Raw genomic sequence first — 18,055 nt, 5'->3', positions numbered from 1 at the left:
GCAAAGGCAGAGCAGAAAGGGGGTCTGACCCCAGCTACTGGGACACCACTCCCTGCAGTGGGGGGACCAGAGCTGTGACCAAGACACACACCATTGCTCTGGGGTCAGAGAAAAGGGGCTGACCACTCTCTGCCTAGGAAGGTCAGAGGAAAGATCTTTGAGCTGTGTCCTGAAGGGTGAGTAGGAGCTCTCTAGCAGATGCTAAGAGGGCACAGGGAATAGCATGAACACAGGCCTGGAGGTGTGACAGTTCCTGGTGACAGGAGCACAGAGAGCAAGGGGAACTACTGCACACGAGATGCAGAGAGGAGGCCCCGCACCCTGGCCAAGCGCTGCTGAGAGCTCCACTCTCTCTTCCCTGAGGAGGGCATGGTGTCCAGGATCTTCCCAGCCCTGGCACCTGGAGTCTGCCTGTGTTTCTGCAAGTACTGTCCTTTTTCCAACCCTACAGACAGCTGCAGCCCAGCCCACTCAATCGTGGATGGCTACTACGAAGATGCAGATAGCAGCTACCCCACAACAAAGATGAATGGGGAGCTGAAGAACTCCTGTAAGTACCAGTCAGGCGTTCAGTCTGGTTCTGTCCTCACGAAGAGCAGACCTTGATCTGACCTTGGCATGCTGGTGCCCACCACCCTCTCACCCTTCTGGGTCACCATGGAGGCCCCAAAGCCCTTGTTCTCAGTGACCCTGGGACTCAGTGGGAAGACTGCTGCCATAGGAGTCAGGAGCCCCAAACCAAGCCCTTGCCCTGATTCTTGGTGACTGACCTTAGGCTACTGGTTTATTCTCTTTGAACATCCAATTCCCTTCTGTATAAAATGGGGATTTGCTGGGTGCCATGAAAATGACCTGAGACAATGGATGCAAAGATGACGGGGAATGACAATAGCTGATATTTAATGAGCCCTCACTGAGTGCCAGACACTCAGCTAAACATTCTGCATTCACTGCTCCTCACAATAGCCCAGTGAGGTAGGTATTATTATTTATTATGACCATTTTACTGATGAGGGAACTGAAGCTCTGAGAGGTGAAGTCACCAAGATCACAAAGCAAGGGTACGTCTGTAAGACAGTGCCCATATGGGGGCTTATTTATTACCAAGATCGCATCTCACAACCACCACTTCATGGTCTCGGGGCCCCAGAGCAGGGACACCTGCAGAGGGGTAAGAAGGTGCCCCCAGGGCAACGGCACAGGGACAGGTTGTTTCCGTGGCTCCTGCAGACAATGACTCTGACGCCATGAGCAGCTCCTACGAGTCCTATGACGAGGAGGAAGAGGAAGGGAAAGGGCCGCAGCCCACACACCAGTGGCCCTCGGAGGAGGCCTCCATGCACCTGGTGAGGGACTGCAGGATATGTGCCTTCCTGCTGCGGAAAAAGCGCTTCGGGCAGTGGGCCAAGCAGCTGACCGTCATTAAGGAGGACCAGCTCCTGGTGAGTGGCCTCAGACATTTGCCTCTCGGCTTCACGTGTACTTGCATGTGCGTGCATGTGTCTGTGTGCGTGCAGGCGTGTCTGCCTCGGTTCCTCTGGGCTTGCTTTGTGCACAGAAGCTCAAAGCCCGGTACCTTTGAGATTAGGGCACTCCCACTCGAGCAGAATTAGAAAACAAAACAAAACAAAACAAAACAAAACTTGAAGACCTGATAAAGACTTTGTTTTTCCAGAGATGAATTTTTTATCCCTTTAAAACCATGTTTATCATTTTTCATTATATAAGCAAATCGTTCCTTCAAAACTAGAAGAAAACAAAATGGAAAACTATTTTTTAAAAACTCACCTATAATCCCATTGACCTTAACCACTGTTAAGTTTTAAAGTATGTATTTCCATCATTTCCATATATCTGTCTTTTCTAAAACTTAGCCCATGCAACATTTGTTATTGTATTTTTTGCTTTTTTTCGATTTAATTCACCATCTCTCATCACTATCATTTTATAAAAGAAAATGTACCTTTAATTCCAAAATAGGATGGACATAATTTCAGGGAAAAAAATGGTATCTCTTTACCTAAAAATCTATTGACAAGCCTTTCCCAACATATATCCACTTGAAATATGAACTTTTCTCACCCTGGAACAGTGAAAAGCTCATCTCAGGCCAGAACTAAGCCAAGAATTATGACTTACTTCTTTCCACACCTTATGCCTTCCATTTTTTTCTTAACTTATTGCACTGGATAGGACCTCCAGTACAATGTAAATAGAAGTGGTGAGAGCAGGCGTCCTTGTCTCAATCCAGATATTAAAGGGAAAGTTTCAGTAATTCACCATCAAGGAAGATGTTCGCTATGGGTTTTTGGTAGGTGTTTCTTATTATCACATAAAGGAAGTTGCTATCTCATCCTAGATTGCGAAGAGTTATGTTACAAATGAATGCAGAATTTTATCAAATATTTTTCTGCTTCAATTGAGATACATGGTTTTTCTCTTTTCTATTACTATAATTAACTATATGGTTAGTTTTTGAATAACCCACTCCTGCCCTCCTAGAATAAACCCGGCTTAGTCTTGAAGCAGTATGCTTTTTGTATGTCTGGATTCTATACGCTAATATATTTTTAAGGGCTTTTATCCTATGTTATGGGAGAGATTAGCCTATAATTTTCCTTTTTTGTAATGTCATTGTCAGGTTCTGGTATCAAGGTAATGTTAAGCCTCATAATAAGAGCTGGGAAGTGAGAATCATTATTGACAAACTATTGACTTCCCAAGCCCAACCATCCATCTCTGCTGGAATTCTCTCTTCCACATTCCTGCCATGTAGCCCATTAATAGCAGAGAGCTGGCTTCCTCCCAAAACAGCCTGTTTCTTCTCCGGTTCTTTAGACTAGAATGGTCTTCCTTGTATTGTGCTAAAATCTGCCTCTTCCTAAATAGGTAGTTGTGACCCTTGGGGCCCCTCAGTAGCCCTGAGATCTGAAGATTGTCCAGAGATGGTCCCCTAGGCTTCTCTTCTCTGGTGAATAGCCACAGCCCTGTCTCCGGACAGTGCCCACAGTCGGGCTGGGTGGGGGAGGTCTCTGTGGTGTAGGTTGATCTTCCCTGTCTCCTCCCTCCACTCTCCACTTCAGGAGGCCCTAACCCCTTCTCTTCCTGTCCAGTGTTACAAAAGCTCCAAGGACCAGCAGCCGCATCTGAGGCTAGCGCTGGATGTGTGCAACGTCATCTACGTGGCCAAGGACAGCCGGCACAAGAGGCACGAGCTGCGCTTCTCCCAGGGGGCTACCGAAGTCCTGGTGCTGGCACTGCAGAGCCGGGAGCAGGCCGAGGAGTGGCTGAAGGTACAGGGGGCCTGTGCCCTTCTCCCGCCTGCCCTCTGTCCCTTCCTTCCTTCCTCTCTTCCCCAGGCCCAGCCCTCAATGGGGTGGGCTCCTGTCCCTGAAAAACAGGGCTTGCTCAGGGGAGAGGGGGTCAGTGCCCTGCACACAGCAAGGGCTTTATGTGGAAATGGGCCTGAGACATCTCCAGGAGACAGACCTTGGGCTAGAGACCCATGTTCCTTCTTGTTATCTGGATCCCCTTTCTAAAATGCTCATTGTGAGTTTGTCCAACCTGCGTGTACATCTGGAATGAGGAGCTTAATACCTACAAAGGAAGCTCATTTTATCATTAGACAAGCTAATCCTTTCTCTTTTAGTAAAGGAGAAATTCTCCTTTGTCTTAGGTAAAATGTACATATCTATAACATCTACCTATGACCCAGCCTCTGCACCTTGCAGCTATAGAACAATTAGCGTTACCATGTACTGAGCACTTATGTGTGCCATGTGTTGTGCTAAGAGCTTTTTATACATGATTTCTTTCACTGCTCACAGTGGGACTAATATTGTTCCCATTTTACAGATGAGGAAACCGAGGCACAGAGAGATTCTGAGACTCACCGAAGGTCAACAACTAAGTGGGGCCAGGATTAGAAGCAAACAAGGAAACTCACTCCCAATGCCACAGGCAGGGTGGCATAGTGATGACAAGGGAGGACCTGGGTGCCACACAGGCTTAAGTTCAAGTCCCAGACCTAAGCGGCATTTACTGGCTGTGTGAGCCTCTGCAAATGACTTCACCTCCCTGTGCCTCAGTTTCTGCCTCTATAAAACGGTGCTTGCAAAGATTCTAGAGAGTACCTGACAAGGTCTTCCAGACAATAAGTGCTCAATAACTGTCAGGATTTACTGAGCAGTGATGGTGAAGCCCCTGCGCCAGGCCTTTTCTGCAGTTCTCTCCTCCTCTGATCTTCCTACTGGAACAAAGAAACCAAACCCCTCCCCTCTCCCCATCCTCCCTTCCTTCCTGTGATAACCAGCTCTCCCACTGGGATTTTTACTGTTTCTCATTACTGCCTTTGTCTCAGGAGGGGAAGGAAGAAAGAGAACCTGTCTGCTGGGGGAGGGTGGGGGCAGAGGCTCTGTCCTCCAAGGGCTGAGTGGGTCACAAGAAAAAGCCCTAGACCCAGAGTTAAGAGGCCTGCCTTGACATCCCAATCGCAAGAGGCCATTAGCCCAGAAGATAGGGCAGGCAACCACGGCTTCACCTCTCAGAGCCTCATCATCCTCATCTGTAATTTGAGGATCAGAGCCCCTGCCCCAAAAGGCTGCTGTAGGGATACAATGAGATAATCCATGCAAACCCATCTGACAGATGAGCAACAAGTGGTACGTTATTATTTCATAATCTGGATGGTTGTGCTGTGTAACCTTGGGTGAATGCCTTGGGGTCTCACTTTCCATCTTTGAAATGGAGAGAATAACCCTGGCTGCCCTGTGTAGGTTGTTGGAAAGGTCACAGAAGTGAGTCCTTCACACATGTGCAGGACATCCTGGTTAACATGGCCCTTCACACCCATCACCTCACCAGTCTTCACACACCCAAGGAGGTAAACAGAGGACCAGTAACATCCCCATGTAACAGATGGGGAAACCAAGGCCCAGAGCAGAGAAATGGCTTTCCCAACACCACACAACTAACTAGCAGTGGCACCAGGTCTAGAAGCCAAGCCTCTGGGCTCCCAGCTCCTTATCTTTTCAACTCAAGCGACAGACACAGGAGAAAGCCTGTTCAGATCCTGACGTTGCCCCACATGTGTGGCAAGAAGCCACATCAACCCCAACTGTTCTGCTCAATGGCCCTGACCACACAGATCCCATTCTCGCTTCTGCCTCCACAACGTTTCTGCCCATCTGATCACAGATACGTGTCCTCTCCACAGGTCATCAGAGAGGTCAGCAAGCCCGTCGGGGGCGCTGAGGGGGCAGATGTGCCCAGATCCCCAGTCCTCCTGTGCAAGCTGGACCTGGACAAGGTACCTCTGTCTTCACAAGGTCCCCTCTGGGCCAGAAAGTGGGGAGTCAGCACAGACTCTGCCCCAGGGGACTTGCAGGCTGGTGGCGACACCAGGCACTGACAGTGATATCGTATGAGCCCTGAATGCTTACACAACATTAGGCAATCAATAAATGTCTACTGAATTTCATGAATGAATGAATGCCCATGACCAAGGTGCAGTACAAGCCAGAGGAGGGAGCAACTACCCTGTCAGGACAGGAGGAGGTTGAACACAGCCATGAAAACTAAATTGGAATGTGTCAGAGAAGGAGCGTGCCCCAGTAGGACATGAGTGAAGCAGTCATTTCACAGTCAGTCAGGCCACTGACACATACACGCTAACACCTATGCTTCACCAGGTACTCTGGGTGATCAAAGGACTCAGCCCCAAATCCTAGGAGGAGGGTTAAGACCCACACACATGAGTCTCACATGACATGATAAAGGCTAGCATTACAGAAAATATGACTGTGTGGCCGGCACTGTTCTAAATGCTTTATATGTATTGCCTAATTTAATTTCTGTAACAACTCTTTGATGAACTACATTTTCAGAAGAGGAAGCCAAGGCAAAGAGGTTTGCCGAAGGCCACATAGTGAGTAAGAAACAGAGCTAGCTAATTTACACCCAGCCAGCCTGGCTCTTGATGATTTGGCCACCCTGCCTTTCAATGGGAGCTACCTGAGCTCCACTAGACAAGTAGTTAGTGAGCATCTGCCGTGCATCAGGTTCTCTGCTAGACACAGGGTGCAGCCCTGACAGCAACAGGCCAAACCCCTGCCCTCCTGGGGAGGGGTTCAGACATGAATCCAGTCATCACACAGACTTAGAAATGCCAGGCTGTGTAACTGCCTGGAGGGCAAAGTACCAAGTAACGTGGGAGCATATGTCAGGGGGCTGCTCTTGTCTTAGGGTCAAGGAAGGCTTCCCTGAGGGAGCACATTTCAGATGAGGGTGAAAAATGAGTAAGTGAGGGGATGGAAAAGGCATTCCAAGCAAAGGGAACAGGCCCTGGAGGAAGACGAAGCATGGATGTAAAGAGGCCAGTGTGGCTGGCTTTGGACAGAAGGGAAGCATGTCGGCCCTATTAAGAGTCTCCAGGAAAGCTGTAGTGAGGGGACAGGGGCTCATGCTGGCTGGAGGGGCAAGGGCAGGGGGCGGGGATGGGCACCTCTGTTGAGCTTTAAAGAATGGGCAAGATTGCACTGGGGCAAAGGTTAGGCCAAGGGACAGGGGCTGCAAGGGAAGGGAGCAGCAGAAGCAAAGGTGGGGTCAGCAGAGTCATTAGGAGAGGAGGGTTGGGGGCCCTCCACCTGTGCTCACTTGGCCTTTGCCTTTAGTGGGGCCTGAGGAGAGCAGTGTTGACAGTGCGAGCTTGTGTGAGAGTGTGTTTATGTACACACCTGCAGGCGCATGCTGTGATGAAGTTCAGACGCTGTGGAGAGAGGAGGAAGGGGCAAGCCTGTACAGCTGAACCTTCCTGGGGCTGAGTGTACAGGAGTAATCAAAATGCTTACGGTGGTATTTTTGGAGAGGAGTGGGAGTGAAGACGTGGTATTGGTGGCTCTGTCTCTCCATGGACTCCTCTGATTGAAATGCCATCATCATTAAGTCAATTCCAAAGTACTTAGAGTGTTCCTTTCTATTTGCCTTCTATCTTAATGAAAAACTTACCATCTGTACCCTGTCACAGAACAAACAGAACCATAACTTCTGTTTCACATTTACAGGGGTGATTTTTTTATACTTTTGACAGTTCCATCCCATTTCTGATAGTCGCCATTTTTCCAGCCTTTGAAAATTAGGTGAAGCACACGGCCTCTATTACTTCCCCTGCCCCCCAGTACTGAGTATCCTTGAGCCTGGTCTCAGAGGTCCTCAGCAGAAAAGGTTTAGGGGCCTCAGAGCTCTGTAAATTCACTTTTTTAAGTGCATGAGTGTCATTTTAATCTTGTCCTGAATCTGGCTGGCAAATTTTAGCCTCTGAAAGTGAGGGGGCAGCATACCACACAGGTGTCAGAAATGATGCAACCCCTTGGCCTTACAATTTCACTGGGGCCAGCTCCCTGTTGCAGGGAGCCCACACAGCAGCCCACTGAAAGGGGTGTAATTCACGTGAGAAAACCAAACCTTGGGGAGATGAAAGAATTCTATCAAATTCCCACAGCTGACAGGTGGTAGTAGAGACATCATTTCTTCCAAGGTCCATCTGACTACACTGCACTACCTCCCATAGTACCTAGCAGGCACTTAACTGACCTTGTATGAATGAATGGATGGATGGATGATTGGTCCAGAGTTGGCATAATGAGTGGAAATAATGTTGGCTGGCAATGAAGTTGTTACCATGGTTTGTATATATATGTGTCTGTGTGTCTTTACTATCCTCTCATCCAAGTTAGGATTGTTTTGGGGGGTTTTTTGGAGTATTCTTTTTGTTTTGGTTTGGGGGGGCAGGTAATTAGGTTTGTTTGTTTGTTTTTAGAGGAGGTACTGGGGATCGAACCCAGGACCTTGTGCATGCTAAGCATGTGTTCTACCACTTGAGCTATACCCCACCCAAGTTAGGATTGTAATGGACTCCTCTGTCATCACCACTCATATTTATTGGTCACCAAGTCCTGTCATGACTATTTTGAAAATGCCAAATCATCTCTTTTCCTCCATCCTCACTGATATCTTGGTTCATCCCCGTGTCAAGTCTCATCTTTCCCAAGATGACACTCTAAGTGCCTCTTTTGCTTCTAGTCTTGCCTCTCTTATCCATCCCATATGATGATGCTGGAGCTAACTTCTGAACCAATTTCCAAACCAACTGCATTACATTAGTGTGCCCCTTAAATACCTTCCCAGATCCCCATCACGCACCAAATACAGTCCAAACTCCTAGGACACTTATCTGAGTCTACTGTAATGAATTACCTCACTCTCTAAGCAAATTGTGAGTACTTGGAATACACAGCCATCCTAAGTTATCACTGTCCTCCTCATACCTGGTACAGTATCAGGCACATGACAGTTGTGGACAAATATTTGTTAGCTAACCCTATGCACCAGGGTCAGGGGGAGATTGAACCAACAAAGGGAGACTTTTTGAGTGCACCCACTGATGGAAGGTTGTCTGTGTCCATCCCCAGAGGCTATCCCAAGAGAAGCAGACCTCAGACTCTGACAGCCTGGGCATGGGCGACAACTGTTCCACCCTTGGCCGCGAACATGGTAGGAGCCTGTGGGGGCTCAGTCGGGAGAATGCCAGAGCTAGGAGGGTCTTGCCATGGGCACACAGTGCAGAGCAAGTCCTGAACACTCTGGAGACCTGGGTGATGTGACCTGGCCTGTCCATAACTGAAGCTGCAGGCCAGGCCCTGTGTACAGGCTGAAAGGCTGCTGGGAAGGCTAAGGATGGGTGGATCTGGAACTTCGGGCTGCCTCCCCTCCCCTAACTCATCTCCATGGCAACAGGCAAAGGGAAGAAGAGCAGCCTGGCTGAGCTGAAGGGTTCAATGAGCAGGGCTGCAGGCCGCAAGATCAACCGCATCATCAGCTTCTCCAAGAAGAAGGCGCTTGCCGATGACCTGCAGACATCCTCCACTGAAGAGGAGGTTCCGTGCTGCGGTGGGTACCAGGCATGCAGAGGAGGATAATTCAGACCCTGTTGATGAGTCCTGGAGCCAAACCAGGAGACCTTCCAGGCCTCATCCACCTCACTCCCAAGGCAGAGGACAGAATCATCCTACTGAATGGCTAACCCCCACTCCATCAATAATTCACACACTTCCATCACTGCTCCATGAAGCCCCGACTCCAAACAGAAGGAAAAGCCATCTGAGTCCCTTATTTCTATACTCCCTGTGACCTTAGCTCCAATCACTGCCCATGTCTGGGCCTCAGTTTCCTCCACCATGACAAGAGGACAGTATCTTACTTCCTGGTATATAATATGCCAGGTATGTAAGTTACAGGCGAGTCTTTGAAAGATATTTCTTGGATAAAAATATTTAAGTACTTTTCATCATAAATGCATTCAAAGTGAATTAAAAGTGGTTTGGAAGGAAAAACATATTGTTTACCTAAATGCATTGTTCCATGTACTGGAATCCAATAGAAAATCGTATATTCTAGATATGCGGTAATAGTTTACTAACCTCAAAAAATACTATAGAAGTACGTGGCTATAAAGAAACATTTCGTAAGTGAATCAGGACACATTATGGTAAAAAAATAAATTAAAACCTAAAATGTTGAGAGGGAATTTTAAACTCGGCAGTCATCGGTCTGTACCTCATGGGTTTGGTAATCTTTTATCTTGGCCAGATGTTTCTGTTCCCACGTGCTGCCACCAGGTGTCAGCATCACCCATTATTTTGTCTTAACAGTTCTGATATTTTAGGAGGAAAGGCAAGAGGAAGAGTTGTGTCTTTTATTCATTCTATATGGTGGCTCCCTTTTCATCAAGCTTAGTATGGGTCTAAAGGCTGTGTAGGGATGTACAAATATGATTATCAGTCCCCATTTCAGACAGGAAACTGAAACCAGAGAGAGAAGAGGATGCCTGAGATCACAGACCAGGAGTGAGCTGATTTAGGATTCAGAAGGCCTTTTTTTCAGCTAGAGCACAAGGTTGTCCAGGCACCCTGTCCCCGGGGTGCAGACCCATGCACCTAGACTTGCATCCCCTAGGGCTTACTGGGAGGTCACAACTCTGGTCTCCCCCTCCCAGGTTATCTGAATGTGCTGGTGAACCACAGCTGGAAGGAACGCTGGTGCCGCCTAAAGTGCAACACCCTGTATTTCCATAAGGACCGCACAGACCTGCGGACCCACGTGAACGCCATTGCCCTCCGTGGCTGTGAGGTGGCCCCAGGCTTTGGGCCCAGACACCCATTTGCCTTCAGGATCCTGCGCAACCGGCAGGAGGTTGCCATCTTGGAGGTGAGAGGAGAAAATCCTTGTTGTTCCTAGCTGAGAGGAGCTCTGGCCTGGGCATTGGCTTTTGTCCTGGGGACCTTGCTACTGACATTACAGGGACTAAACTACCAAAAATAAATGTGACTTACAGAGTCATTATTTCCTTAAATTTAAGAACTGAGAGTGGCAGTAGGTACTGGGCAAAGAAAATAAGACCAAGAGGTTGGGTCTTAGTTCAGGAAAAGACCAAGAGCCCATTGATCCTCTGTGGAGCTTTGAACAAAGCATGTGGCTGCTCTGCCCTCAGTTTCCTTATCTGGAATGTGAGGGGATAGTTATTTAAGTTTTAATAAAAAGTAAATATTTTTTTAAAATTCAGAGAATACCCAAATATTGTTTTCATATACAAATGGTCAGGAAGACTCTGAGGATAGTGACACTATGTGTCTTAGAGAGATGGTCAGGGAGGGCTTCCCTGAGGAGGTGGCGTTAAGAGCAGAGATCTGAACAGAAGGAAGGTGGGAGCCACTTAGGTTTCTGGATGCATGTTCCAGTATTGCTCCTCTTGGATCCCTAAGTATTGGGTACATAACTGATACTATATGAATATGGGTTTGGTTGAAGTGAGCGGGTAGCCAGAGTCCCTGATGGTGCCAGCATGAACTCGGCTTGTGCCTCCTCTCCCCCAGGCTAGCTGTTCAGAGGACATGGGCCGCTGGCTGGGGCTGCTGCTGGTGGAGATGGGTTCCAAAGTCACTCCCGAAGCTCTGCACTATGACTACGTGGATGTGGAGACCTTAACCAGCATCGTCAGTGCGGGGCGCAACTCCTTCCTGTAAGGACTGCACCCCACGGTCCACAGCCGCCCACAACCTTTCCTGTCTCGGTTCCCTCTCAGAGGCAGAGTCCAGCCTTTGGACTCGGAGAGGAGGGAGGAAGGGCTGAGGCAGGCTGCTTCCTCCAGAAGTCAGAGTGGGTGCCTTCCTCTCCCAGCAGGCAGGAGTGAGCTGGCTAAAGAGGTAGCCCAGGGTTGGGGGATGCTATGGATGGAATGAGCCAGAAAGGACAAGCCCTTTTGCACAGTGACCTGGGCTCTTAGGTTCCCATACCCTTGAGCCTGTGGCCAGGCTGGTATGCGGGGTCTGCTATTAGAAGTGCCAGATTCGAATCACAGCTCTATCACAACCAACAGCTTGCGCTTTTGTTTGCCAGTGTGAGTCCTGTTTTCATATTTACAGAATGGAGGCAATGACTAACCTGCTTCCCGGGTTGTTGTAAGAATCCTGTGGGTCCCTGCCTATGAAGCCCTTAACACAGCAATGGCCCAGTGCTGCCTGGCATGGTTGCTATCACTAACCTTCTGATCTCCATTATAAGCTGCTGCCAGAATCAAATGAGAGAGTGGAGAGGAAAGCACTGCAAGCTGCAAAGTGTCATTGTCACCATCATCATCATCCCTTGTATTTTCTAGATATGCAAGATCCTGCCAGGATCAGTGGCCTGAGCCCCGAGTCTATGATGATGTTCCTTATGAGAAGATGCAGGTATGGTCCCTTGGGACTTCGGGAATGTAGCAAAGGTCACTTGTTAGTTCTCCCTCTCCCTCACTTCTTTTTTCCTTTGCCTCAGAGATCATTTTTCATTTAACCAGCAGCTAGAAGGTGGGGGAGAAGGGGCCTCCTTGCCATAGACTGTGGCTCAGGAGGAGGAATCCCCGGTATGAGAGGCTGGGCAGTGCAGTGGAAAGATCCCCTGACCAGGAAGAAGGGCTCTGCATGCTGTAAAGGGGAGGGCTGCCACCTTTTTGCCACTCTGTGAACCAACACTGCTGAATCAGTGCTGTCTCAGCGGAATGATAACTGGGTGGCTGCCCCCTCAGGCCTTTACCTGGTGGCATCCACACTCTGGGCTTCAGCAACCAGGACAGTCTCCCTGTCTTGCTCACTAAACCAAGGAGATACAGTGAGGCTTCTGTAGCCGTCACACATCCCGTACAGGCAGCATGCCCTGTGTCTTCTCCTCCCACAGGAGAGCTAGAAGACCACATTCTTATCAGACGATGGAGGGTGGGTCAGGCCTCACAGGTTGAGCAGAGAGAGAAGGGGAATCAAGCTGCCAAGGAAATCAGACATGTCTGTGGGCCAGGACCTCTGCCTCAGATAGTGCTGGATGACTCTCTGAGCTCTCACCTCTCACCTCCAGGACTCCCTGTGCTAGAAGCTTCTTCAGCCATCCTTTTGTTTACATGGTCCTTCTTCAGACTCAGACAAACCAGCGGATGCAGCATGAGATTTTTCTCAGCTGCAGAGTTTAGTAGCGAGAAAGCTTAGTGCTTAAGGACATGAACTTTGTACTCAGGGCTGAGTCCAAGTTACCTTGGGGTTCACTTCTCTGGTCCTCACTTCCTGGTTCCACGTGGATATGATAAAACCTATTTGACAGGATGATTGCAAGAACCAAGTGAAATACTTTATGGAAAGAACTAAGCACAGTACCTAGACATTGGAAGGTCTTATACAGAGGAGTAAACGGTGCTGCTGTTATCAATATCATTATGTTACATTATTATCATATTCCACTCATGGCTTCCTGAGTTTGACAAGATTTCGAGTGTTCTCAGTACTCTACATGCACAAAAACAGAGCCAGTTTATTAAGTTATGTCACTTCTACCATTGGCTGATCTCATCCATGACTTTTTTTTTAACTAAAGACTCTATACATTAGCAATTCAGAAAATCTGAAGGCTATGTCCAAATGATGTGAGGACAAAAATATCTATGATAAATCAAATACGGTCACCCACAGTCTCTTGAAACCTCCTAATCTTCCTCTCAGCAGAAATTCCAGTTTAGGGATGCCTTCTGCTGCCCCCCTCAGGAAGGTATGAGTTTCAAATGATACACTACTAATGCATGTGGTTTATACACTGCTGAGGGTGCTCATCTCAAAATGTAAGGCCAAGATCTCAGAGGCTGCACAGCACTCAGCCACCAAGTGTGCACCAGAAGGCACCTGAACTGACCCTGAGCCTGCCTGCACTTCAGCTTCTCCCCTCATCTCCCGCCCAGGACGAGGAGACTGAGCATCCCTCTGGAGCCCAGGTCAAGCGCCACGCCTCATCCTGCAGTGAGAAGTCCCATCGGGTGGACCCGCAGGTCAAAGTCAAGCGCCACGCCTCCAGTGAGTTCTCTGTGAAGGGAGGAAGGGAGGGAAACACTTCAAGGTGGCCGGGGAGGGTAGGGGGCTGTCTCAAAATCAGATCCCTCCAGGGCTCACGCATGTAAATAAAAGAGTGAAGAGAGGTGTCAGAAAATACTCTACCATAAAAAATAATAACAACACAAGCAGAATGATAAGGGGCAGCTGGCAGGCGGCCTCAGAGGGGAAAGACCGGAAATGGGTTGGGGGACGCTGCAGGAAAGTGGAGTGCTCAGACCCCAGCTCTACGACAGCCACTACTCGGCTCCACTACTCGGCTCCAGCTGAGGCCCCTATGCAGCGGAGCCAGCCCAGATTTGCCAATTATTCAAAATGGACCGGAAAGCTAGACTTTTATGTGAAATCTACTTGTTTTTTAATATCAGCAACTATTTTTTATAAATTTAACAATACATAAAGCCATATATATATATACATGCATAGCTCTCCTGTGTCCCAGCCCAAGCTCTGCCTAGCACCCCACAGCTTACTGAATTGCCTGTTTGCCACACTGCTCAGTCATGACTAAGTATGCCAGACAACACTACAGTAAATTCTCTTTGATTCCCAACAATAACCTCTACTCCTGTGTGATTTATCTTTATGATCAAGCCAGCTTCCTGTAGGACAGCATGCTCCAAGAGTCTTTTATTTGTTGCCTTAACTTTCTTCCCCCACACCTGAACAAAGTTCTAGTCTTTGCTTTTTGAAGATTTATTTTTTAAAATACTTTTCTTTATAATATCCCCATTTCATTAGAATAGATAATCTCTTCTGGGATTCCTCACTTGGTCACTAAATTGCTATGTAACTTTGGAAAAGTCCCCTCCCCTCTCTGGCTCTGAATTTCCCCTCTGAACAATTAGAGGGTTGTTGTGTAACATTCCTTCCTCTCTGTGCTCATGGACACTGGAAATACAGGGCCTTATGGAAAGCGCCTTTTCAAAAGTGGAAACTAAACTGAAATAAGCATGTAAAATTAAAGAAATTACAAAATATTAAAAAGAAAAAAAAAAACTAACGACAAAGATAACAAAAACAGACTCTTCAACTCAAATCTTACACCAAAGCCCAGTTTATAAGAGAGAGAAAAGTGGAGCTGCTTTGGCTGCAGTCAGGAGGCCCACTTGGCCTAACTTTGGCCCCACACAGTTGTAGCCTGTGACCCACCACTATGGAATCATTGGCTCCTTACAGACAGGTGGATCTAGTCCAACGTTTTTCAGATGAAGAAACTGAAGAACATAACAGAAGAGTCTTACCAGAGATCATGTATTAATTACCTACTGCTACATAACATATTATCCAAAGTTTAATAGCTCAAATAGTAAGTTTGTGTTCTGTCACAGTCTCCGTGGGTCAGGAATCCTGGAGCAGCTTAGTTAGGCAGTTCTGGCTTACGGTCTCTCGTGAGGTCTCAGTCAAGATGTCAGCTGGTCATGTGAAGTCATCTGAAGGCTGAACATATTGGAGGATCTGCTCCCAAGATGGCTCACTTGCACGCCTGGTAAGTTTGTGCTGCCTTTTGGAAAGAGGCCTCAGTTCCTTGTCATGGGGACTTCACCACTGGGCTGCCTGTCCTCATGACAAGACAGCTGGCTTCCCCCAGAGCAAGTGACCCAGAAAGGTGGCACAGGGCAGAAGCTGCAATGTTTTCGTGAACTAGCTTTTGTGATCATCTCTGCCATAACCTAATGGTTATACAGGTCAGCCCTGTCGAGTGTGGGAGGGGACTGCAAGAAGACATGAATACAAGAAAACAGAAATCATGGGAACCAAGGGGATTACTGAGAAAAGCGGTTACATGATAAGCTCCATCGACACATTTCCCAGAAAAACAACCATAATTGGTGAAAGTTACTAAATGAAACAGTCATTTAAAATCTCTAGAAACTGTCCTAAAGGCATATAGCAAATGAAGATGTATTCCAGAAAATTTACTATATCTCAGTAAAAAAAAAAAAACAAAAAACAGTGAGAGTTTGTAGTGTTGGAGCCACAACCCACTCCTTTACCCTTTTCCCAGCTCAGTGTGACAGACTCTTTACTCTAGGCAGGTGTGGACAGGAAAATGGGGTTCTCTCTTCCTAGTTCCCAGTCAAGATCTGCAGCATCTCCCCAATAAGAGCTGTCACCAGCATTTCTCATCATCCCCAACTATGTGTTGCAGATGCTAAATTCCAGGTGAGTGCAGCCCAGAAGTAGGAAGCTCCCTTCACTACCCAGACCCCACTCATAGGGCAGAGGCTTGACCCCAGGTAGGGAAGGCCAAGGATATGGGAGCTCACTTATAAGGCAGGGGTTCTTCTTAGAGGCAAGCTAAGAAGATGAGAGGTTACCGTCCCCACCCAGCATCCTGCTCATAAAACAGAGGTGTCACTCCAAGAGAAGCAGGCCATTGTTCCTATCCCTAGATTCAGAACAGTGACTCAGAGATTTTGCCTAGGGTGAAAGGCAGGTCATAAAAACAAAGTATTCCAAAGCTCTCCTTCAAAAGAATTGACTTTAGTTGGAACAGAATGTAGAGCAAATGATAATCCAGGGCATTGTCAAAAACAATAGAGCAATCAGCTGACAATTAGCGGAGCCTAACAGCTCGGTGTGATTAAGTTGCCAGTAAAGTCAGGCAACTTAACAGAAAGATCAGAAAGAGAACCAGAGAGAGCCCTGCTAAGACCACTGTTCTACCAGGGTGACTGTGCACATGCCCAAGGCTCTACCCGCTGACGCTCAACATCAAAGGATTCAGCTGCAGCGAGAAATGTACTTCACTAAAAGAGCCAGCTAAGCCACTAAACAAGTAAATAACCTGCTGGGGGTCAGCGATCAGTATACCCAGAGATGCTACAGTATATTATCTAAAATGTCCAATTTTCAACAAAAAGAATTATGAAACATGCAAAGAAGCAGGAAAGTGTTACCCATGCAGAGGGAAAAAAGCAGGCAACAGAAACTGCCTGTGAGAGGGCCCACATGTAGAATTTAACAAAGACTTCAAAGCATCCTTTGTAAATATGTTCAAAGAACTAAGGTAAACCATGCTTAAAGAAGTAAAGGAAGAAACTGAAAGTGAAGAAGTAAAACTGTCACTGTCTGGAGAAAACATGATACTAGACATATAATTCTAAAGACACCAAAAAACTACTAGAGCTCATCAATGAATTTGGTAAATTTGCAGGATACAAAACAATATAGAGAAATCTGTTACGTTTCTATACACCAACAATGAACTATCAGAAACAGAAATTAAGAAAACAATCCCATTTAGAATCACATTTAAAAAGAATAAAACACCTAGGAATAAACCTAACTAAGAGGTAAAAGGTCTGTATGCTGAAAACTGTAAGATGCTGATAAAGGAAATTGAAGATGGCACAAACAGAAAGATACACCATGTTCTTGGACTCTAAGAATCAATATTGTTAAAATGACCATACTGCCCAAGGCAATCTACAGATTCAATGCTATCCTTATCAAAACACCAGTGACATTCTTCACAGAACTAGAACAAATAATTCTAAAATTTGTACAGAAATACAAAAGACACCAAAGAGCCAAAACAATCTTGAGAAAGAACAGAGCTGGAGGAATCACACTCTCTGACTTCAAAGCTAGTCATCAAAACAGTATGGTACTGGCATAAAAACAGACACATAGATCAATGGAATGTGTAGAAGCCCAGAAATAAACCCATGCACTTACAGTCAATTAACTTATAACAAAGGAGGCAAGAATATACAATGGAGAAAAGACAGTCTCTTCAGCAAGTGATGTTGGGAAAACTGGACAGCTTTCAGGTAAAAGAATGAAATTAGAACATTCTCTGACACCATATACAAAAATGAGCTCAAAATGGATTAAAGACCTAAATGTAAGACTGGATATCCTAAAATTCCTAGAGGAAAATATAGGCAGAACACTCTTTGACATAAATTGAACCAATATTTTTTTGGATCCCCCTCCTAAAGTAAAGGAAATAAAAGCAAAAATAAACAAATAGGACCTAATTAAACTTAAAAGCTTTCGCATAGCAAAGGAAACCATCAACATAACAAAAAGACAACCTACTTGCAAATGGGTGAAAATATTTGCAAATGATATGACTGATAAGGATTAATATCCAACATACACAAATAGCTCATACAACTCAACATCAAAAATACAAACAACTCGACTGAAAAATGAGCAGAAGAACTAAAGAGATATCTTTCCAAACAGGAAGTGCAGATGGCCAACAGGCATATGAAAAGACGCTCAACATCGCTAATCATCAGGGAAATGTAAACCAAAATCCCAATGAGATACCTCATACCTGTGAGAATGGCTATCATCAAAGTCTACAAATAACAAATGCTGGCAAGGATGTGAACAAAAAGGAACCCTCGTGCACTGGTGGGAATGTAAATTGGTGCAGCCACTGTAGACAATAGTATGGAAGTTTCTCAAAAAAATTAAAAATAGAACTACCATATGACCCAGCAATTCCACTCCTGCATATGTATCTGAAAAAAACAAAAACACTGATCTGAAAAGATACATGCACCCTAGTGTTCACAGAAGCATTATTTATAATTGCCAAGAGATGGAAACAACCTAAGTTAACAGATGAATGGATA

At 46.5% G+C, this 18,055-nt stretch overlaps 1 protein-coding gene and 1 long non-coding RNA gene across 15 annotated transcripts in view; one reads left to right on the top strand and one right to left on the bottom strand.

Moving 5' to 3' along the window:
• Positions 1 to 18,055, bottom strand: part of LOC107033535 (uncharacterized) — a 92,913-nt gene that overhangs the window by 60,025 nt on the left and 14,833 nt on the right. The gene's annotated exons all lie outside the window — the stretch shown is intronic.
• AFAP1L1 (actin filament associated protein 1 like 1) overlaps positions 1 to 18,055 on the top strand; it is a 57,734-nt gene that overhangs the window by 28,466 nt on the left and 11,213 nt on the right. For both annotated transcript variants that reach the window (XM_006204462.4, XM_072955092.1), the window contains 10 exons: positions 452 to 550; positions 1,231 to 1,442; positions 3,114 to 3,293; positions 5,216 to 5,308; positions 8,469 to 8,550; positions 8,794 to 8,946; positions 10,052 to 10,263; positions 10,929 to 11,074; positions 11,711 to 11,783; positions 13,310 to 13,421. In XM_006204462.4, the coding sequence (XP_006204524.2) occupies positions 452 to 550; positions 1,231 to 1,442; positions 3,114 to 3,293; positions 5,216 to 5,308; positions 8,469 to 8,550; positions 8,794 to 8,946; positions 10,052 to 10,263; positions 10,929 to 11,074; positions 11,711 to 11,783; positions 13,310 to 13,421 (1,362 nt within the window). The remainder of the gene's footprint in view (positions 1 to 451; positions 551 to 1,230; positions 1,443 to 3,113; positions 3,294 to 5,215; positions 5,309 to 8,468; positions 8,551 to 8,793; positions 8,947 to 10,051; positions 10,264 to 10,928; positions 11,075 to 11,710; positions 11,784 to 13,309; positions 13,422 to 18,055) is intronic.

The sequence above is a fragment of the Vicugna pacos genome, chromosome 3, assembly GCF_048564905.1.
Source record: "Vicugna pacos chromosome 3, VicPac4, whole genome shotgun sequence".
Taxonomy (NCBI): Eukaryota; Metazoa; Chordata; class Mammalia; order Artiodactyla; family Camelidae; genus Vicugna; species Vicugna pacos.
This window is presented reverse-complemented; position numbering and strand designations above follow the sequence as displayed.